General features: G+C 39.2%; 1 protein-coding gene across 1 annotated transcript in view; it reads left to right on the top strand.

The window, feature by feature from the left end:
• The window catches only part of LOC139473821 (tubby-related protein 4-like), a 214,247-nt gene that overhangs the window by 157,057 nt on the left and 29,440 nt on the right, over window positions 1-27,750 (top strand). Inside the window, exons 10-11 of the mRNA XM_071256582.1 lie at window positions 21,074-21,308; window positions 25,857-27,022. Coding sequence (XP_071112683.1) covers window positions 21,074-21,308; window positions 25,857-27,022 — 1,401 coding nt within the window. The remainder of the gene's footprint in view (window positions 1-21,073; window positions 21,309-25,856; window positions 27,023-27,750) is intronic.

The following is a 27,750-nucleotide window of genomic DNA, read 5'->3' as shown; positions in this document are numbered from 1 at the left end:
AAACAGGACTCCATCAGGTTGAGCGTTGTAATTCAGAAGGATTTCAATTATCTTCCAGGCACGACTTCATGTGAATAATTACTATCACAACTTGATTGTGAAATTTTGCATTGAGATATGTTTCGGTGTTGGGTTTTAGTACTTTAATGATAAGACTCAAGGGTGACCTATTAGTTATGAGCATTTAGTTCCCAAAGGTTTAAGTTTTGTTTAGCAAGAATTATTTAACTGTAAGAATTTGGTGTTGTACACTAGCTTGACCTTTGTTGAATGGCATGACACACTTTATTCAGGCTCCTGGATAGTGACAGGAACATCCAGGGTGAAGGATGAAGAATCTGTGTCTACTTGTGGTTTACCTTAGCAGTTCAATTTATCATAACAGATTTGGGGGCATGGGTGGCCTAGTTGTCGAAGGTACCGATATTTGCAGAATTGTGCCCCTTGAGCGTTTGGAAAACCTAGACCGTTGGTTCAAATCCCGGTCCGCCTGATTATGTTTCTAGGTTTGTCATCTTCGTACCCATGCTCGGGGTTTCACCAAAGTGGTAATCGTCTAGGACCTGCATTGCGTGATATAACTGGAATTCTTTTCAAAGCAATGGTAAACACAACTCACTCTCTCATTCATAACAGATGTAAGTTGTTTGTAAAACAGGTTCAGTTTGAAACATGGGTGCTCAACAGGTTTAACTAGCACGAGTGATTGCAGTTTCCTCTCAATTACCTTGCCTGGTTCTCCCATTCTTTTTCATTACCTGTTGACCCCTCCTACCATCGTGGCTAACACTCTCATCCCTTGCCCTCTCCGTCATCCCCATCTTCATTGCATGCCAACTTCCAATGGCCTTATTCACACTTTGCTTTCTCCCTCATTCACAGACAGGGAAGTGGCCATGCACTATGTGCCCTGATTCTGAGTCAGAATAGGTCACCAGCACCTCATGCTTGCTGTAAGAGCAGATTCACATGGCAATGGTTGATATAGGTTTTGAAAATTGGGATGCATACTACCCAAACACTTGCTAGAGGGATAGAGACAGGTTGAGGCAACTGAAAAAACACCAACCCTTGTGTCCGCTTCAGGATATGCCAGTGCCCGCTTCAGGATATTCCAGTGCATGCGGATTTGGTGGTTAGGCTCTGTGTCCTGTCTGATTGTGTCATTGTATCCTGACCTTGAACATTAATAAAGCTGGAAATAAACTACTAACACAGAATAGAAGACACAAGGGATAACTGGTCTGCCTGTGATATCCATGGCAATGAGAGTACTGAAACAGCTATATACGTCAAAAACTGTTATCTTCCATCTTGGGTCACTTCCATACATATTGTCACAACATCACCAGACGTAAAGTTTAAAAGATTTAGCAATACAAGAGGGGTTATGAGACATTGTTTGTCTTTGACCAACAGATTGATGAGCTGTCCTATCGTAAGTTGCCAAAGACGATCATGAGGCCAGTAGATATGGCGCCTAAATGGGGACTATTTGCCTTCTTTGAAACAGAAATAACATAAGTACACAAAGCCTTTATGTCCCATGTGACAAAGTATAGACAGTTCGATTGCTTCTTATCAAATCCGCCAGTGTCCACGATCTCCTTTCAGCAAAACACATCAAGGAATAAACATTCTCTTTTCTTAGGGATAAAACTTCCTGTTTATGTACAAATCCAGGGAGGGTTTTTTATCCTATGATATAATGCAAGTGATAAGAGCCCATTACAGATGACAAGGGTTGTGCACCCTGATGATGCGATAAAGACGTATCTTTGACGCTTGATTACTTAGTGGTCTTCTAAACTGCCCACGAGACTAGAGAACCACAGTAATTACCGTCTCATAATTCGGAATCCATTTTGGGTGAGTCTTCTGAAATATTCAGCCAGGCCTTGGAGGAGATTGGTCAGCCAGTGTATCAGGTGTGTGACAAAACAATCTATATGGTGGTGTTCCCTTGGGGAGACACTCTCATAGGTCACCGAGCCTGTTGTCAGGCCCAGAGGGCTTTCTTGCATCAACGGTGACAAACCAAAGCCAGTGTTTAGCTATACCCAAACCAGCCCAAGCTAAGACATATTACTTCTTTTCAGTTTTTTCACTGAGGCGGCTTCTGTAGAATTGACCCTGATTGGATTGCTCTGTGCTGTGACTCCAATCTTGCTCAGCAGTTTTCCTCAGGGACAACGCTCTTCAATATATGTGCAAGATCTTTGTGGTTTTTCAATCTTTACGATTAATTGGGATATCTTGTGGACATTTCATGTCAACTGTTTCAAGTGTGTTAATGAAATTTTGAGGGTAACCGGCCAGGATGGAGTCTTGAATAATTCTATGCACGTAGAAATGATCATGCAGACACACAAAACAATTGTCCATTAGGGAATTAGTGTGGTTACTTGGAGGATACATTGTAATGTTTGATTGTTTAAACCGGTGGGGGATTCAGAGTCAAAATTAGAAGCCAGCACCTCTCGCTCGTCATAAAAGCAGTTCAAAGTTCATAGCAGGTGGAGAAAATGATATGCATGGAATAACCAAAAGAGCAACAGGGAATTACGGAATATATCTCACTTTCACAAGGGACATATAGTGTTCTAAAGAAACTGAAGAAAGAGGTATGAAATTTAAGCCTATGAAGAATCTTCTCTAATGGCAACCTATTCTTCTGATGACATAATGTTATGAAATGGTTGCCATCGTATACAGCAAACTCCAACAATCTTGTATGTCGTACCTACTTAAAACCTAACCTTTGGTCCAAAACATCTCCTTACTTAGTATCATAAAGTACATACATATATCTTGAATTGAGAGATTTATATTCACATGATATTTTGAGCCTAGAATTGGGTGCCTTTGTGTACTATATACTCTGCACAAAATAAGAAACGCAAAAGTGATGTTGGATGTATATTTTATATATAATATAAGTTATCAACAGATGGTAATCGATTGTTCATAATTGGCACACATCATTGTCCTTGACATAGGTTCCATATGGCACACATGGAACAGTAGATTTTCATAGGTGAAGGTCATATGTCCTCAATATCTTGCATGGCCACCTTAGTAAAAAACTTACTGGCATCGTCGTCCCATGGAAACAATGTTTTTGATGATTCTGTGGTGATGATTGGTTTCAACAATGATCACAAAATAATTTTTCCTTCTGAAATATAACAATGTTTTCACAATCAGTAACTGTGGGTGCAGATTCTAAGAAAAGATGGGGCACGGGTGGCCCAGTCGTCTAAGGCGCCGTCTGATTTGCTGTGCAGAGGTAGGCACGCCAGAAAGCTATGATTTTGAGTTTGAATCCAGGTTTTACCCCTATTATGTTTCTAGGTTTGTCAACGCCATACCCATGCTCGTGGGTTGCACCGAAGTGAGACATGCATCACTTCGGGTTTTCCTCCCACATTAAGCTGACATGCCGTGATACAACTGGATTAATGTTAAAAGCATTGTTAAACCCAACTCACTCACTCACTCACTCACTCACTCACTCACTCACTCACTCACTCACTCACTCACTTACTCACCCAATCATCCACCCACCCAACCACCCGCCCGCCCGCCCACTCACTCACTCACTCACTCACTCACTCACTCACTCAGAGAAAAGACATGGATTAGATAAGCTGAATTTTAACTGTTTTGATAAGCTGTGCTTTTATTAACCCAGACAGGTAATGTATAGCATTACACTGTTAGTGCGAAAATGTGCAGGAATGAAGTTTTCTGCGGAAATCTGTGCATTCAAGGGTCATACATTATGCTCATAAAAATTCCAGAGGTTTTCTGTAAAAAAACATTCTCATCCCAAATCATGGAGGAGATCAGTGAGATTAAAGAAAGGAAATCATAGTTGTAACATGTTTGTATCTGTATCTCAAATCACACAAGTTGAACCTAAAGGGTTGGCCCCTTCAAGTCCTAGATAGAATGACTCTACTGTAACTTTAAAAAGAAGAAGTCAACTTTGAGGATCACATGTACAAGTATTGAACCTTTTAGTTAATGACTCTTTCAACCCTTTTGGCATCTTCCTGAGGCAAGGGAGTTAACTGACTATAAAAGTCTTGTTTCCAACCTTGCCGAACTGGAATTTTGTAGCTCGATCATAGCGCCACTAGTGGCTATTATGAGTTATGTCCCTTCTATGTCCCTCCATTGACCACTCAGACTCCACCTCTCTTATCACTAGCATTTGCTTTAAACAAAATAGCAATGCCCACTCAAGATGATGTGATTGATAATCCAGATTTTTTTTCCGTAATAAAAAGGATCTTACCTTGCAAAGTACATTAACTCTTTCAACACCAGTCAACCAGAAGTGTTTACTGCTGGGACACCGAGTTCCCAGAGACTCTTGTGTGATAGATGAAGCCAACATTTATCAAAGAAAATATTTGCTTGTAAAATATATTTGCTACTCCATGTTATACACCATTTGAAAGGTCTGATCCTATGGTTTATAAATATGAAAGTTATGTTTTTCACATTTTTTAAAATAATGCATTTACAACTTAATTAAATTCGTTGTAAATAAAAAATGTACGCTAACACGTTGTTAACATCCAGATTAAGGACCAATGAAGCAAAAACTTGACGATTTTCGGCAAATATATGATTTCATAATATCCACGTACCTATTTCTGTTTTATTTTCATTGTTTCGTAATTGGAAAATCATTTCAAAAAGAACTATGAATAGTTTCTGTCATCACCCATTTCCCGATAACAGCGACTGTCCGCTCAGTAAAATGAAGAAATACCCCTGGTTTCGAGGTTTCGTATGAATAACACGTTTGTTGAAGAATGGTATATGACACATCGCTGAAAAGCTTATTCCTTCATCTACACGCTTGTAACATTGCCTGTGTTTTTTTCGAAGTTATAACAAGCAATTTCATTTGATTAAAATTGGTTTCTAACAACGCTTTCTTGCCGAAATCTGCTACAAGTTTCGTGATAGGTCAATTTTGAGCACGTGACCTAAAGCAGCCAATCAAATTACAGCTGTGATACCAAGCTCGTGTTCGATAAATTACAGAAGCTGGCGAAAGATTTTTGTTAAATCGTGTTATTCTGAATGTTTTGAGCAGGAAATTTTTTGAGCACGATTAAAAATATGGAACTTCTTGAATGTATTGTGCTAGGTTACGAGCTGTGACAAAGATTTTTCATGCATATATTTTTGCATTTAACATTGTGTTCGAGCCGAGAATTCAAGGCGACGAAAGCCAAAATGTCATTTGACTTACATTACACGCGATCGCATGAAAAGATGGAAATAATAACTTAGATGTATGTTTGATTACTTTTAGATATATTTTTGTTGATTTTATTTATTACTTTGTATAATATATTTAAAGATTTTTTTAAAACGTCTTTCTTTTCCTCTTTGACATGTTCGATGTGGACCCGTTGTCGAAATGTGTGTCCGAGAATTTTATTTTCAATAACATGGCGGGAAATAGTGAATTATTTTTTAATTTATCAATAAAAAATGATAAATTGAAAGTAGGAATATGTATTTCAGACATTGTGAATTGTGATAGATTTAATAAATGAATGATATTACTGGTAGGTCCATAAAAATATATACTATGTTGACGTGACTACGGCTTGGCAGGATAACCGGCCTACGGTGTCTGGGGACTCGATGCTTCTTGGCCGGATAACCGGCCTATGGTGTTGAAAGAGTTAAATCACTGGAGCACCTTGAACAAAACACACAAAAATTTGGAAAATACATACCAACTCCCAGTTGACGGTACTCATGCTCTACAAATCCTGCAATTGACCAAAATCTGCACGGCAGGTCGCCATTTTTGATTTGATTATGCTTAATTCCAGCCTAGTTTTGCGAGGTGGAAACTGGACTATAGTCAGTTAATTCCCTTGCCTCAGGATGATGTCCTTTAGGATGAGATTGCTTGTTTTTGAAAACAAGTATCATTTACAAAAAGCAGTTTACAACTATGTCTATATCATGGTTGAAGAAACACAGAGGAGCTTGTTCAGACAGCATGGTTTGCCTGTGCCATTGGAAATGGAGATGAGCATCCAGTTGGCTATAAACTATCATTATTTACTTTTGGTATTGATAGTTGTCTTTGGGGTGTCAATCTATTTTTACCTCCTTGGGTCCATTCCATTGGGTATTTTTAAACATAATCATGTTTTAACACTGTGTAGACTTCTAATTTTAATCTGTCCTTGTGCTGCCCCAAGTGTGTCACATATGGCATAAGCTCACAACAGTGATATATATATAAGTTACTGTAGGCAAGACGTAGCATTTCACTGCAGTAGAGTACATGTATACTTGATGCGTGGAATCGATCAGTATGTGAACATCTGCATAGACATACATGTACGTAATCTGAAGACGCTACATTGGGTAATTACGCACAGTGTCCTTGAATGCTGTTGTATGTTTATCTTTTCCTCGTATTTATACACATGCAACTCACAATTGATTGGATAATGGTGCTTTATTGTTCGTATTTTGTGCACATACACTACTTATCTGGATCTCTGATTCAGAGGTGAGGTGAGGTGAAATTGGGTTTAATATCACATCCAAGATTATTGCACCTATATAGTGACGTGCATGCATGTGTGTGTATGTGTGGTTGCTACTAGTCCGGATTGATGCCTATTTATAGTGCTAGCCCATTGAGATACCATGCCGCAGTTTAACATGAATACCCCACTCAGACACAGTATACTGACTCCGAGCCGACCAGTCCTTGTTTTAGCCCCTTAGTGCCGAGTGCCAGACAGGGTAACAAGAAGTACCATCTTTTAACGTTTTTTGGTATGACGCGGCCGGAGATCGAACCCCGGACCTTCCGCTCTCCGGGCGGACGCTCTACCTCTTGACAAACGGAGGTGGTCTTTGATTTAGAATATTGATGACACTCCAGTGTTCCCAATTATGCAACAAAGGGGTTGTTGTCATTCACCTGCTGTTAAAATGAACAAATACTTGGGATCCCTTAGATTCATGTACTATATTGCAGCAAACTTCAAGGACCCACACTGTGTGTGTTTATTAACAGGAATCCACTTTTATGTTTAAATCTTTATTCTGATCCTTTACCTGACACCACCACCTTAACATTTTTGTGGGTTTCGCCAAATGTCAGCGACCTGTTTCACTTCGGATTTTCATCCCCCATTAAGCTGACAGCGGATGATGTAACTGAAACACTGTTCAAAGCATTGCTAAACCCCAACCCTCTTGACAGTCCACGTGTGATGCATCTTCAGAAAACAGATGATGTGGCATCTTAATGGAACTGGTATTTCCTTCCAATTACAGTGAGCATGGATCAGTGACAAGAATAATTACAACCGAAAACTTGCACCAAACAGAATGTTTTATGAGAAACATCATGTATTTCGGTTTCCCCCAAACCAAAGTTTTCAGGTTGCGCATTTCTCCGATTTATTTTCATCAGTAATCCTTTGTTAAACTCTGAGCTGATTTTCATGATAAATCTTCTAAAATCTGGAACACAAACAGTAGTAACACCTCTTTCAAGAGCTCTACCTTAAGGACAAATCAATTCTTGGTCCATCATTACTTCACCATGCCAGACATCCCATGGAGTGGTTTCTTGCCTTCTTCTGGCTTGGATGTATCCCTTCTTGAGCCTTATAAGAATTAAGGGACTATTTTCTGTAAGGATTATTGTCTGTTTGTCCAAAAATCAGACGTATTTAGACTCATTAAGTGGCATCAGCCCGAATATTTGGCTCATTTCGGAACAAAATCTTCCAAATTAGTCCCCAGTCTTTGATGGCCTGTATTTACTGATAAGAATCAGCAGTCAATAGTGTTATAAGTGATGATAGGTTTTGTCATGGTGTGTTTGGACTAAGGATCTCCCAAGAAGTTGAATTTGCCATATTGATCCCGCTGCAGGCCTCATTCTGATAGACATAGGCCATATTATCCGTGACTCCCTGCAATAGCCCTCAGCTACTATAACAGCTCAAATGGACTGTCACTTCCCCGATTATTACGTATCGCTGAGGAGAAACTCGTGTGTCCGAAGTATTCCGACTTAGAGTGATCACCCTTAATCTCTCAGCTGATGGAGTTGGTTGGGGCTATGGTTTTACCCAAAAGCTTTTCTATCCTTTTCAATTTGAGCTTATTGTTCATCACCAATGATGTATTCATGTCAGCCAAGAAATATAACCGAGTAATTGATTCACAAGCCACAACAGAAACAGGGTAATTGGATGAAATGTTTCTCTGTCAAACTTTGGGATGACACACTAAACTTTCCTACATTGATCAAAACTTTCATTACACTGTAGATTTTAAGGGACGCGTAAACGACTTGATCAATCAGTTTTTCCAATGGTGGGTCCGTATACGTGTTTCTTCTCTAACAGCTCCTGAAAGTTGTTTGTTTAATGAAAGAATTTCAAGAACATTAAGTTGGAGGTTATTTCATTCCAGTGATAAAAGATGAGGCAGTAACCATTATGTACAATCAACAAACTGCAAGTTGAGCCGACTTGTCTGGTCTGTCAGGATTTTACATGCCTCTTTATGGAGGGAAGCCAAGTCTTGTGTTCAAGCATGCGCTTGTCTCAGCTGGGTTTCATCCCAAATAGGGTACAAAGTGTGAAGGCCAATTCTTATGTGCCTTCTTTATTTGGCTGGAATGTTGCTAATTGTGGGGTAAAACCAAAACAACTTTTAATGGAGAAGAATCTTCAGCAACCCATGCTTGTCGTAAGAGGTGGCTCATGGGATCGGGTGGTCAAGCTCACTGACTTGGTTGATGCATGTCATCGTATCCCAGTTGTGTAGATTGATACTCATGATGTCAGTCACTGGTTTTTCAGTTCCAGATTCCATTATTTACAGACTGGAATATTTCTGAGTGCGTTGTTAAACAACAACAAACTATCATTCACTCACTCAATATAAAGGGGCGGTGAGGTAGCCCAGTTGTTTGAGACCCATGAAGATCCGGAGTAGAATAGGTCTTCAGCAACCCATGCTTGCTGTAAAAGCCGACTTTGCTTGTGTAAGAGGTGACTAACACGATCGGTTGGTCAGCCTCGCTGGCTTGGTTAATGCATGTCATCGTATCCCAACTGCGTAGATCAATGTTCATGATTTCAATCACTGGATTGTCTGGTCCAGACTCGATTATTTTCAGACTGCCGTCATATAGCTGGAATATTGCTGAGTGCGGCGTTAAGCAACAAACAAACAAAACATGTCATGATGGAGACCTAGATTCAACTCTCCATTGTTGCTCCCCCCCACCATGATATTGCTGGATTATTGCTAAAAGTGGTGTTAAACCCTTCTCATCCACACTTTATGGCAGGAGCCTGTCGGTGGTCCAGTGGTTAAAATGTTCCTTGTCATGCAGAAAACTGGATTATTCCCACATGGGCATAATGTGTGAAGCCCATTCATGATTTCCCATGCTATGATAGTGCTGGATTACTGCTAAACCAAACTCACCCTCTATGGAGTAGCCTGATGTTGATTGCTCCGGATTGGTTTTGATTCTAAAGTGGGGAGGTTGGGTAGCCTAGTGGTTAAAGCGTTTGCTCATCACGCCAAAAACCCTGGTTTTATTCCCGACATGGGTACAATGTGTACAGCCCATTTCTGGTGTGCCTCGCGGTGACATTGCTGGAATATTACTAATATCGGTGTAAAACCATAGTAACCAAATTAAACAGCTGTAAAAACCCAACTTACTCACTCACTTTGGGCTGCTGTTTCTGGACAAGACACAAAAATATGGACTTGTAAATTTCAGTCTTTGTCGGGGGCACTAATTAATATTACTTGTAAAATGATCCAGAAGTTGGACAGGCTACTTGTTGGTGCAGGGTGCTTAATACATAAATTACAGAATATTGATCACAATTTTCAGGTTGCTGTGATGTAAATGGAAAAGCACTTAAATTACTATTGTGTAACCCTGTGGGGATACCAGTCAATTATATTAGGGATCAGGTGGTTGGGATGTGTAACTTGGCTGATCATGTGCCATTGTAACCTGATAACACACATCATGCTTATGTGGTCAAACTTGACAGTGTACAAGCCTCTGTGAGATTGCTCATAAAACAAATTTCACTCTCTGACCTGTGAAGAATCGGGTCTTCAGCAACCCATGCTTGTCATAAGAGGTGGCTAATGGGATTGGGTGATCAAGCTCACTGATTTGTTTGATGCATGTCATCGTATCCCAATTGTGTAGATTGATGCTCATAATGTCAGGCACTGGTTTGTCAGGTCAGACTTGATTATATACAGACTGGAATATTTCTGAGTGTGTTGTTAAACAAAAACGAAACATCATTCACTCACTCAGTATTAAGGAGCAGTTGGGTAGCCCAGTTGTTAGAGATCCGTGAAGATCTGTGGGATCAATGTTCATGATGCAGGGATATTTCTAGGGTGGGACCTTGTGCTTTGAATTTGAAAAAAGGCCCACATTTTCAAATACAATGGGGGCATTTTAACATTGTGCTGTATGGGATATTTGAAATTTTCAAATAAAGGGCCCATGTCAGAAAATTCCTCAAGTGAACCTGGATGTTGTAAATCACTGGATTGTCTGGTCCAGACTCGATTATTTACATACCACCGTCTCAAGGCTGGAATGTAGCAGAGTGCTGTGTTAAACAACAAACAAACAAACAAACAAACCATTGTTAGATCATAGCTTGCTGAGGACCTGGATTTGATTCTTCAGGTGGGTATAGTGTGTGAAGCCCAATCTCCATGTCCCCATCAATGTTAAATGAAACTCCGACTAACATTGTTGTGTAAAATCCACTCAACATGACTGCTGATAACATCTTTATAGATAAAAGCATTCATTAATGATAGAGGATTGACAGAGTGTTCCATCAACAAGTGCTGCACTCATCAGGGAGTATGGCTAATGGCAATGGAGGATAATAGCACAAAGACCATCCATCATACTTGATATCATTCCTCATATGCTAGAGTTCAGGTAGTCATCATTGCAATGGTTTCGAACACTTAACTGATGTCTGAATATTTTGGTTCTATTGTTCGTCAAATGTAGCAAATTTGTTGCAATAGCACAAACGAAGCGAGTAAATATTCACTTATTGTACCTGTCAGAGGAGTTAAAAGTCTTTGATGTGAGTAACTACTTTCATTGCATGGCAGTTTTACTGCTGTTAAAAATGGTATAAACTTCAGTGACACTTAATTATCTTTCATGGCCAGGCAGAGTTATGTCCCTTCGCCATTCAAGCATCAAGCCACTAACAACATCAGCCCATTCATGAAGCTCTCTTTGCCATCGCTGCCACCAGTCACAGCTCCCCACTGTGCATGGAGTTGAAGTCATAACCTGCCTGATGGTTATGTTTACAAACAAGCAATGACTGTTGTGACACCATATCTGAATACTCTTTCTCCAGCAGCGTTAGAAATTGGCACTGTCCTGTATCGTCCTTATCAAACTGCCCAATAGTAAAGGTATCCTAAGGACAAGTAGAAATTGGCCCATTTTAGGGGTTTTGCTCTATGTTATCATTATAAGGTCTAGTGGACAAAAACTGTTAGTTTTTTACCCAGCCCAGCCAAGTATTTTGTTTGTTTGTCAATTTCATGTAATAAGTTAAGTCAGAATGCATAGCGAAGGGTGCTTTTCTGTTAAGTCTACAATGTTGAACGTGATGCTGACTTAAATTATATTCCCACAGGACTGGCTACTTGAAAATGTTACCAGTCCTTGTCAAAAGTTGCCAGTCCCAAATTTTATAAGCTTATTTTTTCCTGTTGTCTATTACTTTGACCTTGATTTAGGGTTATTTAGTTTATTACTAATTCTACAATGAATTTGGAATTTACTCGATTCTGATTGGTCTATTAAATCACAATAAACCCCCTCTGATTGAAACAGCTGGTTTGGCGGCCGCATCACCATGGAAGCTAATATTCATAGAATAGTACTATTGTGGTCATTGTCAGTAGGCATATATAAATAATTATATCTACACTGTTTTCAAAGTAGAGCCATGCTAAATTTAACATTTGAAACCTCACGCTGCGCTTTCGGTTTGAAATTCAATTTAGCGCGGTTAAATCTACAGGTAACCTAGCTCTACATTGAAAACGCAGTTTGTTTATCTCCTAATTGACAGACAAAAAATATGAATGTGGACTTTGTATTCCACACGTCCTTTGTGAAATTCACCAGTCACAGACAATGGCATGGACAATTATTTGCAACTCTGGTGGAACCTTTCTGATTAAGCAAACAAATATAAATCCATCTTGGAAATAGAAGTCAGTCATAAACCTTTTCCAATTCACCATAAGGACTATGTAAATTTCACTACATTTGGGGTCAGAGGTAAAATTTTAGATATTCTTGTAGCAGCTGCTTACACGAGTGACAGTGATTATACCAGAAGGGTAACAAAGGTGTCATGTGTTGGGAAGAGCTTGTTCAAGCATCTGTAGCTATGTGGGTTTGAGTTCCAAATTTCCCTCAGTGATGATCCTTAGCGAATTTACACAAATTTTAGTGACCACAAATTTGTTAAATTCTGATGAACCCCCATAAACACCCCCAAGTTAATGGACCCGTGAAGATTCTGGGGTAGAATAGGTCTTCAGCAACCCATGCTTGCCGTAAAAAGTGACTATGCTTGTTGTAAAAGGCGACTAAGGGGATTGGGTGGTCAGGCTCGCTGACTTGGTTGATGCATACCATCGATCCCAATTGCGTGTATCGATGATCATGATATCAATCACTGGATTGTCTGTTCCAGACTCGATTATTTACAGACCGCCGTCATATAGCTGGAATATTGCTGAGTGCGGCGTTAAACAACAAACCAACAAACCAACCCAAATTAAGGACCACGCTCCACTGAATAGAAGTTTCAGCTGAAAAAGAAAATATCCATTCTCATCATTGTCTGTCGGCATCTGAGGCATGATTAGGCAACAATAGGGGTAAAAATCTACAATGCTGTAGAATAGGTCTTCAGCAACCCATGCTTGTCGTAAGAGGCGACTATTGGGATCGGGTGGTCAGGCTCACTGACTTGGTTGATGCATGTCATCGTATCCCAATTGCATTGATCGATGCTCATGATGTCAATCACTGGGTTGTCTAGTCCAGATTTGATTATTTACAGACCACCGTCATATAGCTGAAATATTGCTGAGTGCGGCCATAAGCAACAAACTAACAAAATGAAAAAGCTATTGATATTCTGGTAACTGAAATGCTGTATCAGCAAAAATCCATGTCACAAACACATTCATATTGAGCAAGTGATCTTATATTGAAAAACCTCATATATACTGCACAAAAGAATGTAAAGGTAAAAATATTTTTACATATAAATATAAACAAACTAATAAGATGGTGATGACAAAATAATTGTTTGATGTCTCAAGAACACAAAATACAAAACGAAAAACTTCTGATTAGACACTAGTTTATTACCCCGATGAAAAATGTCATGCAGTTCATCAGGCGTTGGAAACGACCTTGAGGGATCGCTTGCCTTTCTGTGACTAACCGGTAACAATGTGATCGAATTTACCGCCATAGATCATCTCAGTCATGCTCAATGGGTGACAAATCTGATGAATATGTAGGCCAATCCATGTGCTGAACATGCTACAGCTGCAGGATTGTTTTAGAACCCCACAAGACAGTGGGACAGGTGACCCATATATGTTGCCTGCCATCTTCAAAGTTACCTGCCTGCATTCAGACTTATGAATTTTGGAAAATAGCAAAAAAATAAGAGACAAATCGCATCTTGATTCAGTTGAAATAATGCAAACAATTAATTGAGAATATATGAGGAGTTGTGATAAAACTGAATATAAATATTCTTAAAGTCATCTGCCAGACAGTCGGGCAGGTGGAGGATTATGACATGTAGTCGGACAGAAAAGTTATTTTGGACATTGGAAGTTGGTCATCTCCCATTCACGATGAGGTCTTGTGTTGTCATCCTGGAACCAAGCTCCTGGTCTCACCTGCTGCATAGGCGCATTAATACAAGAGGTTGAACAATCTAGTTGAGATAGCCCTGACTAGTCAGTTTTCTGTTGATGACGCTTGATGCAATGCTATGGCTTACATTTAGATGCTGAGCCACATTTTGACCGATCTTGGAGCCAGCCAATGGCCTACCCCTGTCTTGGATGCTGAGTTGTTGTCTTCATCTTCAAATTTCAAATGATGATGAATGGAATATAGTGCATGAGGTGGCACAATTGGTGTTTCGAGGCAGTTTGTCATTTTAGTTTGACTCAGTTCGTACTTCAGATCCATGAAAAGGAAATCTGGATTAAGTTAAAAAGTTTCTAAAGATAAGTGTTATGATTACATGTCCCATAATAATGTCTATTGTCCATATGACAACCCAACCAAGGGGTGATATCCTGACCCTATCTGGCTTAAAAAGACATACTTACAAAGATGATCAAAACATTTCCTTTGACCCTTAACTTCTTTGAGTGGAATATTTATCAATCTGCAGTCATGAAGGTGGAACATTGCTGACTGCAGTGATAAAAAATACACAGTCATATCAAGTTTTGTCCTCATTCAGCACAGAAGGGTTTTACTGCAGTTGACAACAACGTCTCGTTCAGTGAGGGAATGATTATTTTCAGGCTATCAATGCTATCCATACTGACAAAACCAGCGTTAGAAATTGGCACTAGTCCTGTAGTCCTTACCAAACTGCCCAATAGTAAAGGTATGCTCAGGACTAGAAGAAATTGGCCCATTTCAAAGGTTTTGCTATATGTTACCATTATAAGGACTAGTGGACAAAAACTGTTAGTTTCTAACCCTGAAAACTGTCATATATTTGTATAAATTGTTTTGATAATCTTTCTTAAAGGCTCATTTAGGGCTGACATGTAGTGCTTTGCAAGTTTAAACCAGTGAGCCAGTTTGAGCTGCGAATAAGTGATTTACAAAATATGCTTCTCTTTGAACCTCAGAACAATTTTCCTGATCATGAGCTACGATGGTGTCTGTAAGTAGTGTTACTCAGGTGTTTGGAGAACATGAGTGTCGTTTCTTCAAAGCCTTAAATGTCTAACCAACATTTTCCATGTCTTTTGAAGTGTAAAACTTTTTTGAGTTAGGTAGAAACTACCTTCAGGATACTCTGAAACATTTTCTTTGAGTAGCAAATCTGTTATATAGAGTATGGCAACATAATTACCCCACAATTCATGTTGCACATCTGTAACAGTAAAAAAATAATAATGGATAGTGTGACATCCTTTTATTCATAGGACTTAGTTTTTAACAAGAAATCTGATGCCCTGAGGTTGTTCTAAAGGATTATTATAGAAAGCTTAAAAGCATTCCTCATGTTACATGGCCTGCTACTATTCAATCATGTTATTTGAGATATGACAAGTCTTTTGATGGGGGCAACTAAAATATCTTACCTTCCTGGATGTGTTTTAGTCAGAAATTGTGACGCTTTGAAACATCAGTCGGCCTTCTGTGTGTTCTTACTTAAAACCTGCCGTGGTTATTTGTAAATGTCTTTTGACTCAATAGGCAGGAGACGCAGAAGGTGCTGTGTGAGTTCCTTTGAGTATGGTGTAGATTGATGTGTTTAACACTTGAGGTTGACAATATCCCTCACTTGGTCTTACTGTTGATGTTTCAATGGCAGTACATGGGGGAATTGTAAATAATTGATACCGATTTTTCCCAAATTCTTGTATCTTTGACGGCAGGGGAATGCTTTCTTGTCAGAATATCTTCTGATTTAAAAAAGAAAATTGAGCTATAAAAATGAGTTTAGGAAAGGCAGCTGTGATATTTTATTGTGCATGAGAAAGAATTATTACAAAAATCTTGCAACATAAAAATGCATGACTTGTTAAGATTACTGAACAAGTTTTTATAGAATCCTAAATGACAAGCAAGTCTTAAAGATGCCTCTTAATCGTTCTCTTTTGCTTGAAAGTTTGAAGACAGACCATCACGTTCTCTGCTGGCGGTGACTGTTTGACATATAAAGGTACCAGTTATGGCACTATAACTGCTAACTGTTTGTCAGGCATATTGAACATAGGGCTGTCCATCACTGCATAAGTGGAGATCTGGCCATTCTTACAAGATTTCATTTTGTGGACCAATCAAATGTCATTGAATAATTTTGTCCTGAAATTCCATAAATTAACTCTTGAATTAAACTCTGATTTGTTTATTATCATTGAAAGTAAATCAGTTTGTGATGAGATGACAAATTTTGCTGCTGATAACCTGTTAGTGTACAAAGGTATAATTGAACCAAACTGTATAGTGATCAACCTTTGCTAGGGATATTCAGTGTCAAGTATTGCTTTTACAAACCCAGTTTGGGAACTTTCTGTCCCTTGTACATTAGAATCTTAAATGGCATCTAAAATTGGATCAGGCCACAACAGTTCCTGGATGTGAGTTTGACTCACAGGGTGACCTCTGGTTAGACCAACTCTGATGATCTGTCTGTGTCCTCAGGTCCTTGAGAGTTGATGAGAGTTCAGTTGTAGTAGTTTATATTAATTTGGATATAGGACGACCTTGGGCTAAGAAGAGGCTTATTGACCCCCATGAAAGTTCAGTTGTAGCAGTTTATAGTAATTTGGATATAGGACGACTTTGGGCTAAGAAGAGGCTCATTTACCCCAATGAAAGTTCAGTTGTAGCAGTTTATAGTAATTTGGATATAGGACGACCTTGGGCTAATAAAAGGCTCATAAACCCCAATGAAAGTTCAGGTTGCTGTGTAAACTTTCAGGATCCCAAATGATCCTTAGTCTCTGGCTACAATACACATGCTTAGCTTCATCTGAGTGGTAAAGGTCTTCAATCTGTCAACCAGGGTCCTGTTTCACAAAGATATCTTAGCTCTATGATGCTCTTAGACACAGGCTTTATCAAAGGCTTACGATAGTTGTCGTGCTGAGATGACTTTCCCTGTATCACTTGGGCTTCTCCCCACAAGGCAATATCTTGTAATACATGTATAACTGAAATGTTGCATTTAATTCTAACTCATGAATGTGATGAACACGTGTAGAACCAACTTACTCTCTGAACTGTGATTGTACTTTAGAGAGGCCTTGATTTGAATCCCCATCACTGTTATCACTGGTTTTAATTAAGAATGAATGTTTATGGTGTCGGAAGATAATAAGCTTACAGCTAAATTTAGGTATTGCTAGTCTCAAAGCTTCTAAGTCAGAATCTACAGCTTCTACAGCGAATCATCTGAAGTACTAGAAAAATTTCATATCTGTACACCTAGGAATAATTTAAGCACTTCACTTTCTTCATATGTTCAGCGTTAGAAATAGGCGCTAGTCCTGTAGTTAAGGTATCAGAAGGACTAGTAGAAGTTTGCCATTTTTAAGGGTTTTGCTATATGTTATCATTATAAGGACTAGTGGACCAAACATGTTAGTTTCTACCCCTTTATATTCCAAATTTCTGTATCTGGTCAAGATGAAGCAAATATACTAGTCAAATGAAGTAAAGGACACTTGTTTCTGTCATATTACAATAGTTAATCTGACATGTCAGAGAAGAAGTTAAAGAACACTGATTCTTTCATTTACTTTTGTATGTCCTTGTTATTATGATCTAAGAAACAAGTTTACACCACAACACTATCTGTCAAATTATCCTGTACCTGCGTTAATTTCTCTTCTTTCTTCAAAAGATGATGCTGTCATATCAAAACTGGCTATATATGTTAAAAACAATTTGTTAAACATGAGTATATATCCAAATATGTAAAACTGCTTATTTGTAAGTCTCTTGTATATGGGCCAGAGGCCTTACATGCAATAAATATCTTTGACTTTGACTATAGTTAATCTGTCATTACTATAGTTGATCTGTTGGTTCTTTTGAGTAGTATATTTGCTTCTTCTTTTCTAAGACACCGATATCAGATGACAAATGGATCCCCATAGGGTTTCCTCATTAGAATAGGTCCTAAGTAACCTACTCTGCATGGTTGTTAAAGGCAAGCAATTGAATCGGGTGGTCAGACTCTGTGACTTGGTTGATTGCGTGTCTCCGTACCCCGAAGACGTGGATCATTGTTCACAATATCAAAAACTAAATTCTCTAGTCCTGTCTTGATTATTCACAAGCTGACGTCATATTGCTAGAATATTGCTGAGAGCGACACCAAGCAAAAAAAAACAAATAAAAGTATGTATGGATAACTGTATGAGGAGAAACAGAAGCAATTGATCGTGTAGTCAAATAACTATTCTTAAGGAATCGTTGCTTATGCACTATTGCTATGAAAGGTGGAATACTGAATGCCAAGTACTCCTGTCACCTGTTTGATGTTTGCGTGTCAGTGCTCTATGCAATGGAAGATCTTGTTACTGACAATAACATTACACGTCGCCAGGCTGTGCAGTTTGAATCCATCTGTGGAGGACAAGGTTTTACCCGATGTCACTGGTGTCAACAGGTGTAGATGGTCAAGATTAAGCTGCAGTGTAATTCTTGGTGCCACTCAAGTCTGACATGCGCAATAAAAACTAAACAAGAGAGACATTATTAGTCTCATTTTTATAACTTGTGTCTTAATGCAAGAGTTACATTGTTGCATTGGAATTAGTTGGTACTGATGACATGCATCAAACAAGTCAAGTGAGCGTGACCATCTGATCCCGTTAGTCGCCTCTTATGACAACCCTTTTACATCAAGTATGGATCGCTGAAGACCTATTCTACCCCGGATCTTCACTGGTCAGGGATTATGTAAATTCCCTGTGTGATTCAGACATTACATATATTCTCTGAAAATTGCAGGGATTATACATAATCCCTAATTTGACATGTTCTTTGAAACATATATGTTTTTGAGAAATGGGTCATCTTATGAAATAACTTGTCACCTGAAAAAAGTCATAGTTTATCAAGTAGTGTAGCTCAATCTCATTAAAATGAGATCTTAGTTCTCGCTACTGCCAAACAAAGATCTGTGGACATCCCATGAGGGGTCACGTCAGAACGACCTTTCATCCGACCAATCAGAGCATCGCTTACCAGATCATGAAAGTGACATTTGAAATGTGAATTCTGATAATGCAACCTCCAAAACTTTAACACAGTGTATTCCGAACGATAGTTACGGGTTTAACGACTGAATCCATACAATGTAGACCATCTATTAGCTATTCCAGAATGTTCTTTTGTTCAGGTTTCAAATTTGTAATCGAGAATTTAATTGTCAAAATATGTTTCTAAGCATAGTGGTCAATTTGAAATTAGTGCCGTAAAGCACGAGAAAGCTGCCTTCTAATTGACTAATGTCGACTTCTTGTCAGTCCTTCTATTGGTCGGCCAATGTTCGCGCAAGGTCGGTCTGACGTGACCCTTAATGGGATGTCCTCAGATCTTTGTTTAGCGGTAGCGAGAACTAAGATCTGATTTTAATGAGATTGAGTGCAGCTGAGAGTGAATGTTGAATGTATCATCATGATCGTGACATGATGTGAGATAGATATATGTCACAGATAACTATTATATATTCCACTAAATAAGTCATAAAAGGCAGCATTAGAAATTGGCACTAGTCCTATAGCTCTTGCTCAACTGCTCAATAGTTAAGGTATCATAAGGACTAGTAGAAATTGGCCATTATTAATGGTTTTGCTATATGTTATCTTTATGAAGAGTTCATTTTCTATCGCTTATTAGAGTTACTGATTTTCTCCCTCATATGAATTAAGGGAAAAAATTATGAGGTAAATTATCTGTAATGGTCTCAAGTTATGAGAGAATTGTTTTCTGTGATATTTTTTCCACAATGAGGGAGTAACTTGATTGAGATAATTTGGCAGACATAGCAAAATTCATTCAAGTCATTCAAATTAAACTTTCAGCTCAGATTTTATGACATAGATCAGTGTAGTTGTTAATGATCTGTGGCATTACTGTGGGACAGTGTGTGAGTTTGACACATGGCACTAATGACACTGTCTAGACTGTACATGTGCTCCAGACTATTCTTGTCGTAAGAGGCAACTAACGGGATCAGTTGGTCAGCATTGCTGACTTGGTTGATGCGTGTCATCGTATCCAAATTGCATGGATCAATGCTCATGATGTCAATCACTGGATTGTCTGGTCCAGACTCGATTATTTACAGACCGCTGTCATATAGCTGTAATATTGCTGCGTGTGGCGTTAAAGAACATTAAGAAACAAACAAACAACAGGTGCTTCATACAGACCTTGGAACATGGTGCAGAGTTGGAGTGAGTTACGTTAAAAGTCGGTAATTTGTTTTAAACTTTACAATTTCTTGTTGATCTATACTGTGGCCAAAGATCCAATCTGTCGGGGTACGAGGATGTACACGCCTTCTCCGAGCCTGACCCCCCAATTTCATTTGGTTGCCTCTTATGCCTAGCATGGAATCTAATGCTTCTTATTATCCAGTTCATTAAGTTCTTTCAGAACAGGAAATCTGATAACTGAAACTCGTAAATATTCTGTTGTGAAAGAAATTTGAAAAACATAATTCCTTGCTTATTTAATTCCGAGTAATCCAATCAGGGCAAGCCATGAATACATCCAATATACTCTCAACAATGAGCTGCAAACTCACACTAAAGAAAAACAGGATCGCAAATTCACTTATATAATTAGTACTTTCATCAATGTCAATTGGATTCCAGAGCTGTTAGCAGCTAATGGGTAGTTGCAGTTATTGATAGTGCTTTGAATGAAAGTATTACTGTCTGTGACAGAGCTTATCAAGAAAATAAATTGCAGCAACGAAAATCCATCCAGCAAAATTCGTGAATTTCAGGTGGAGACACAATGCATTGCATCCAGCTTGTCAACAGGTTGTTTGGACTCGTGGCTTGCTTACATGGGCAGAATTAATCTGTAGCTCATCGAGTTTCCCTGGTCTCTGGGACAAGGGGGCATGTCAAACCCATCCAGTTTGAAAGATTTTCACAAATCTTCTTCTCTTTTCTCTTTCAGAGTTGCAAACTGGTGGAAGTTACTTCTAACATCTGGGGCACCAAGTTCCAGCTGATTGGGTGTGCCTCCTACCTCCCCGAGGTTCTGGGGCACGTGGTCTACAAGACCAGCCTACTCCACCTGCAGCCACGCCAGATGACCATCACCCTTTGTGAGCTCTGTGGGAGCAGCCAGCAGCTGTCTCGGGACCCCAACTTTACCCCTGCAGGCATGAGTGAGGACGATGACTCGTCTTGTAAGTGTAGGTCCAAGGTTACTACAGCATGATTCAGTAGACAGATGGGTAGACTGTGTGTTGGTACGTCTCGTGTCTACTGCTGTCTACTTCAGCCTGGAATGCTGGGACGAGACTCACGATCCGTGTTGTTGTAGAGGTGACTAAGTGCGTGAAGAGAGATTGACATAGGAGATAAGTGACATCATACTGCAGCAACATACTGCAGCATCATGCATCATCATAAGGCTGCATCATACTGCATCAGCATACATACTGCATCATCATACAGGCTGCATCATCAAACTGCATCAGCATACTTACTGCATCAGCATACTGCATCATCATGGTGCATCATACTGCATCATCATACAGGCTGCATCATACTGCATCAGCATACTTACTGCATCATCATACATACTGCATCATCATGGTGCATCATACTGCATCAGCATACAGGCTGCATCATACTGCATCAGCATACTTACTGCATCATCATGCTGCATCATCATGCATACTGCATCATCATGCATACTGCATCATCATACACACTGCATCATCATACACACTGCATCATGCATACTGCATCATCATGCTGCATCATCATACTGCATCATGCATACTGCATCATCATGCTGCATCATGCATACTGCATCATCATGCATACTGCATCATCATGCTGCATCATCATACTGCATCATCATGCATACTGCATCAGCATACATACTGCATCATCATATTGCATCATCATTCTGCATCATACTGCATCATACATCCAGACTGGCTTAGTGATAGCAGCTGTGGCCCAAAGCTGCCAAGAATACCAGATCACTCATATCAGTATCTTGGGTTTATCATCACCATACCAACACTGATAGGTTCCACGTCGGTTGTCAATACCTATGACCCTGGTTGTTTGGGCCTGACTGTCTCGTCAGTCAGACTGGGATTGTTATGCAAAGAGAATCCAGAGTCAGACATTCTGACTACAGTTCAAGTTACCCAAACAGCGTATGCCTGAAAGACTATTAAGACATTAGGTTAAGATCAAAGTCACTCAAACACTCACTGAGGCAAGTTCAGTAGAAATACTACACTAATGTCTTCATAGTGTTCTTACTTAGTGTTAGCTGTGACTGTTGTCTTTACTATGGTAGTAGATAGAACTTGCTGTTGCATGTCTTGAGTGAAATTTAAATGGGTTTTCGGGGATAGACATGGCCACTAATCCGTTATCCAAGACTTAGAGAAAATTTGGAGAGACTTTCCCCCCAAAATCTAGTTATTTCACATCAACCGTTAGCCAGAATGAACTGCGTTCTGGTTGGATACGACCAATGGATGTCTTTGATTGGAAATATTAGGATCGATATAATAATGTAAAAGTATCATGTTGATATGTTGATGTATTGATATTAATAAAATTAATTAGCCTGTAAATGCCAAGATAAAGAAAACACCTATATAGTCCTGCAGTTAATGCTAATTAATGCTAAATATGAATTCGGCTTATCCATTAAATGTTTAGAATTAAATTTTCTGCCTTTTCACTGTCCTTTATAATCATAGTAGTTTTAATAAACAGAAGTTTCTATGGCAGTGAATTATTTATCAGTTAATATACATAACCTTGTATTGATACAGCATAGATACCGTATTCGACGTAATAAGTGCCCCGCTCTAATAAGTGCCCACGGCGATATTTGCTAATATATTGGCAAGTGAACAATCCCAATTAGCACCCCTTCCGATTGATAAATGTACACAAGACTTATTTATTCGTGTATAATACGCATGCGTGTGTTATATACACCCTTAATAATGGGCAATTAAATTCAGGAAAAATATATCTGTCGTATATAAACAGTTCAGGCCGTCAGCATAAACCACGAAATAAATCTTTCAACTCTGTTTTTTCCACCAAAAACATATTCTAATAAGAGCCCCTTATTTCTATTTTTGAGAGCACCCAGGGCGATTATTACATCGAATACGGTTTTACAAATTTATCGATACATTGATATCGCGATGCATGATGACATACCTAGCTAGTGGTGTGAACCCCTGGGTTTCACACAGAATTCAACTATATGAAAGTGTAATATTCGTAAAACAAGGGCCCAACTTAAGTAACATTACGGTTACTACAGGTGGAAGTCTGTATTTATTTATGGGAGTCAGGACTGAAGTCACTGTATTTTTGTGTCATCCAGTCATGTAGGGTAAGGTCTTGGATAAAAGGTAGAGTGTGTGTGTTGGCTGTGATGGTTAGCGTAGATGAAGAGCTGGGCCCATTCAGCAGCGGGCAGTGTTCACCTAGTAGCTCTGTAGTCATGTTCTGCACACAACGCGTGTCCCTTACAATACCTTGTACTTTGTTAAATCCATGTATTTGCCATTTAAAGCACATGCCCATGTAGGGTGTCCTTATTTCACAAAAAATGGCTCACCTAAATAATATTTGTTGCACTATAGATGTTCATTTACTTTAAAGGAAATGTAAGATATCAATGTTATGTAAGAGTTGTTTTATTTAGATAGGGGTCGCTATGTTGTTAAAATATTGCTGATGTGGCATTACATTTGGAATCATTAAGATAGTGATCACTAAGTGGCTGAAATATTGTCAATTCAACATTGCGTTTTGACTCACTCACTCATTAAGATAGTGATCACTAAGTGGCTGAAATATTGTCAATTCAACATTACGTTTGATTCACTCACTCATTAAGATAGTAATCACTAAGTGGCTGAAATATTGTCAATTCAACATTACGTTTTGATTCACTCACTCATTAAGATAGTGATCACTAAGTGGCTGAAATATTGTCATTTCAACATTACAATATTGACTTACTCAATAAAATAGTGATCACTAAGTGGCTGAAATATTGCCAATGTGACATTACATTTTGACTAAGACAGTGCTATAGCCTCAGTGTGTCTCAGCATTAAGGAAATGGAAAAGTTTTGTTCCTGTTAAGAAGTGTGTATATTGTGCATTTTGCTGCCTATTTTATCACACAAGCCACATCTTATTTTTTCTTTTACCTTTATTTATTTCTGTAAGAAACAGGATTGAATTTTGTAGGCATTCACATGCGATGTGAATGATTAGATGAATAGAAAAACATTAAACGTGCAATCCAAGGATTTATTAAGTCTCTCTGGCATCAGCCCAGAGACACATATTATGGCCTTTCTTGTGTTGGGTGAAAAGAACAAGGGGTTGTGATGGATAAGGTTGCAACGAATACATGATGTGTTTCTAAAGTTTTTCCAGACCTAGGTCAGATAGCATCAAGTCATCATTATTGGCCATCAGTTCGTTCTTTTGTTATTTTATTTATTCTGGTTCTTATTTCCAGAAAGATCTATGTTGACATACAATATTTATTATCTTGGAACATGTCTGTAATGCATTGAGCCTTGAACTCCATTTGTAAACAGTGTCCAAAATAGCTTCCTGCCCACTATAACTTTTCTGTTGGGATAAGTGCAATTGATTCCAACCTTCCCGACTGTCTTGTAGAAAATGACCCTGCTTCTGATGCCGACAATTTTGAATCAGACAATGAGATCAAGAGCTATCTTTGCAATTTTATGCTTTAAATGTTGAAAGCATAGAGTAAAGTAAATTTGAGCAAAATGATAATGATTATCTACTCTAGCGTGTAGTGACAAGTGCAGGTCTGCAACTTTCATGCCACCAGCCCCTCTGTGCATTTTGTGAGTAAAACTTGTTTCAGACTTTGTAATTCAGTTGATGTTTCATCTGTGTCCTTGGTCTGGTAGTTGGGTCGAGGGAAAGGTGGATCCAGTCTGGATTAAGGCTATTTCTACCATGGGATATCTAGGTTTAAGATGGTTCCACGGTCTGGTATTTGGGTCCAATGTAAGGTAGATCCAGTTTGGATTAAGGCTTTTTCTACCATGGGATATCTAGGTCTAAGATGGTTCCACGGTCTGGTAGTTGTGTCCAATGAAAGGTGGATCCAGTCTGGATTAAAGCTTTTTCTACCATGGGATATCTCAGCCTAAGCCATTTGCATGGCCTGGTATCTTGATCTAAGATGTTACTACAGTCTTCTACAGAGGTAGCTGTTTCTAGTCCCTGGTCTGGTCTATCTTCATTGGCTTTCTAATTGATATCCTTTCCAAATTTTGACAGTTATTTGATCACAAATTTGGACATTTTAACATCAGGAACATAGGTTGGGAATAGTATGGGAATATGTATGAGCAAACACTTGACAATTACTTCATATAAGAGGCGACAATGATTGTCGTAAGAGGCGACTGATGGGATTGGGTGGTCAGAATTGCTGACTTGGTTGATGGACGTCATTGTATCCACTTGCGTAGATTGATGCTCATGATTCAATCACTGGTTTATCTGGTCCAGACTCGATTATTTACAGACCGTAGCTGAAAAAGTGCTTATTGCAACGTTAAGAAACAAACCAACAAAACAAAACTTGACAATGTGATGCACCATGTTGCAGAAATTCTGTAGGAATGATCACCCTGTGTTCCCCTTATGCTTTCCAACCGTTCTCTATCTTCCAGCAACAAGTGATGGTCTGGATAATGAGGTAACCTCTGAACCGGTGGATAAGGTGATGCCTGTTAATGCAGACTTACAACAAGCCAATCAGATCTCTGTGGATGTTCAACCAGCTCGTGGTGAAGCCTGTCGAGGAGATGATGTCAGCAGTGCTGTAAATGGGCATAGTGATGCACCCAATGCCACATTCTTGCCAACAAGACTTTCCCAATCAGGGAGCATAAGATCCAGATCTTTATCACCAATTAGGAATGGTTTAAATCATAACTCTTTAGCATTTAAACTTGAAAATGGTAGTGACAGCAATGTGGTGAAAGAAAACTATGCTAATCAAGGTGCTCGACCCAAAGTTAGAAAATGTACTCCGCTTAGTGCAACTGCTTCAGTGAAGGCTTCCAGTGTGCAACAAGGCCCCGCTAATGGAGGGGCAGGTCTCATCCTCAGCTCAACTGATGCAACTACTCCAAATGTGCCCAGACATAGTCCAAGTTCCACAGACTCAGACACAGTCGTCTCCTCAGATGTCCGACCCAGGGACAGCCCACGATGGGCAGATCCAGCCAGTGAGGCAATCAAATACATTGACGAAGAGACCCCAGAAAATACGGAGCTTCCTTTTGAAAATAATTTGGTGGGAGATTGCAGTCCAACTGCACCCACTGTGGTGGACCTTCAACGGCGCCTGTACCTTGCTCAACAGGGTTCTGTAGACTTTGATCCTTCTGAGGAAACCAATAATGTGCAGACCTTTTCAGAACGGAACAGCTGTGATTCTCTGGTGACGGAGGAAGATACGTCCGCTTCCCTGGTTCTGTTTGATGATGGTCAGCCTGTGGGGCATGGGTCTGTGGACAGGGGCATCAATGTAGTAGGCAAGTCTCTGTTCAAGGAGACAGAATTGACAAATGGTGGTGATATTGAAATTTTACATAGTGCTTCACTGCCGGCCTCACCGGTGAGAAAAATTGACTCACCAACAAGAAAATTACGCGAAGAGATTTTGAAAGGAAAGTGTCGACATCTTAGTCCTGTGTTCAGAAGGAAAACCAAACATTCCAGAGCTGTGGACAGTTCCGATGAAGACATTTTGCTTGCTATTGAGGAGATGAAAGGTGGCAATAGTTACAAGAATCTGGAGACGTTCCAGAAATCTCAGCTGAAACAAAAGGTAGGTCAACATTTCAGAGATTCTATAGCTTATTGTATTACAGACTGTCATTAATGCAGCCACACTTTGCAATCATCCATTGTACTTATACAGAACAGTATCAAATGTAATGAAATAGTTTCATTCATCTTTCAAGAAACTTTACATGTACCTCAACCAAGTCATCAGATGATACCGTTGCAACTAGTATTTCTCAATGAGCATTGTATTTAACATTTCAGGCAACTTAAGCAGAGCACTGTAAAGTTTGCTTACTGGTATTAGTTGGTACCGGGGCTCTTTGGGGATTTAATTTAGCTTGAAAAGAGTTAATATATAATAATTAGGGCGGTCGGGTAGCTTAGTGGTCAAAGCATTCACTCATCACGCCGAAGACCCGGGTTCGATTCCCGACATGGGTACAATGTGTGAGGCCCATTTCTGGTGTCAACGACCTTGATATTGCTGGAATATTGCTAAAAGCAGCGTAAAGCCACACTCCATCACTAAATTATAATTGTGTACACTGAAAAATGCCGTTTCCAGTGAGGACCTCCACATTTCTATACAAAAAGGTAATGTAATTAAGACTGATGAACTATAACATATTTGGCTTTCTTTCTTATTTTGATTTGGTCATTAAATTGCAAGAAAGATATAAGTTTTATTTGGCAATTACACACACGAAAACTTATTCCAAAGTGATGAAAACTTGGTTTAACTTTAAAAGCAATACACTTTGAGAAGTT

The sequence above is a fragment of the Haliotis cracherodii genome, unplaced genomic scaffold (genome assembly GCF_022045235.1).
Source record: "Haliotis cracherodii isolate W230 unplaced genomic scaffold, xgHalCrac1.p SCAF_3, whole genome shotgun sequence".
NCBI lineage: Eukaryota > Metazoa > Mollusca > Gastropoda > Lepetellida > Haliotidae > Haliotis > Haliotis cracherodii.
Note: the sequence above shows the minus strand (reverse complement) of the source record. Positions and strands in the feature narration are given on the sequence as shown.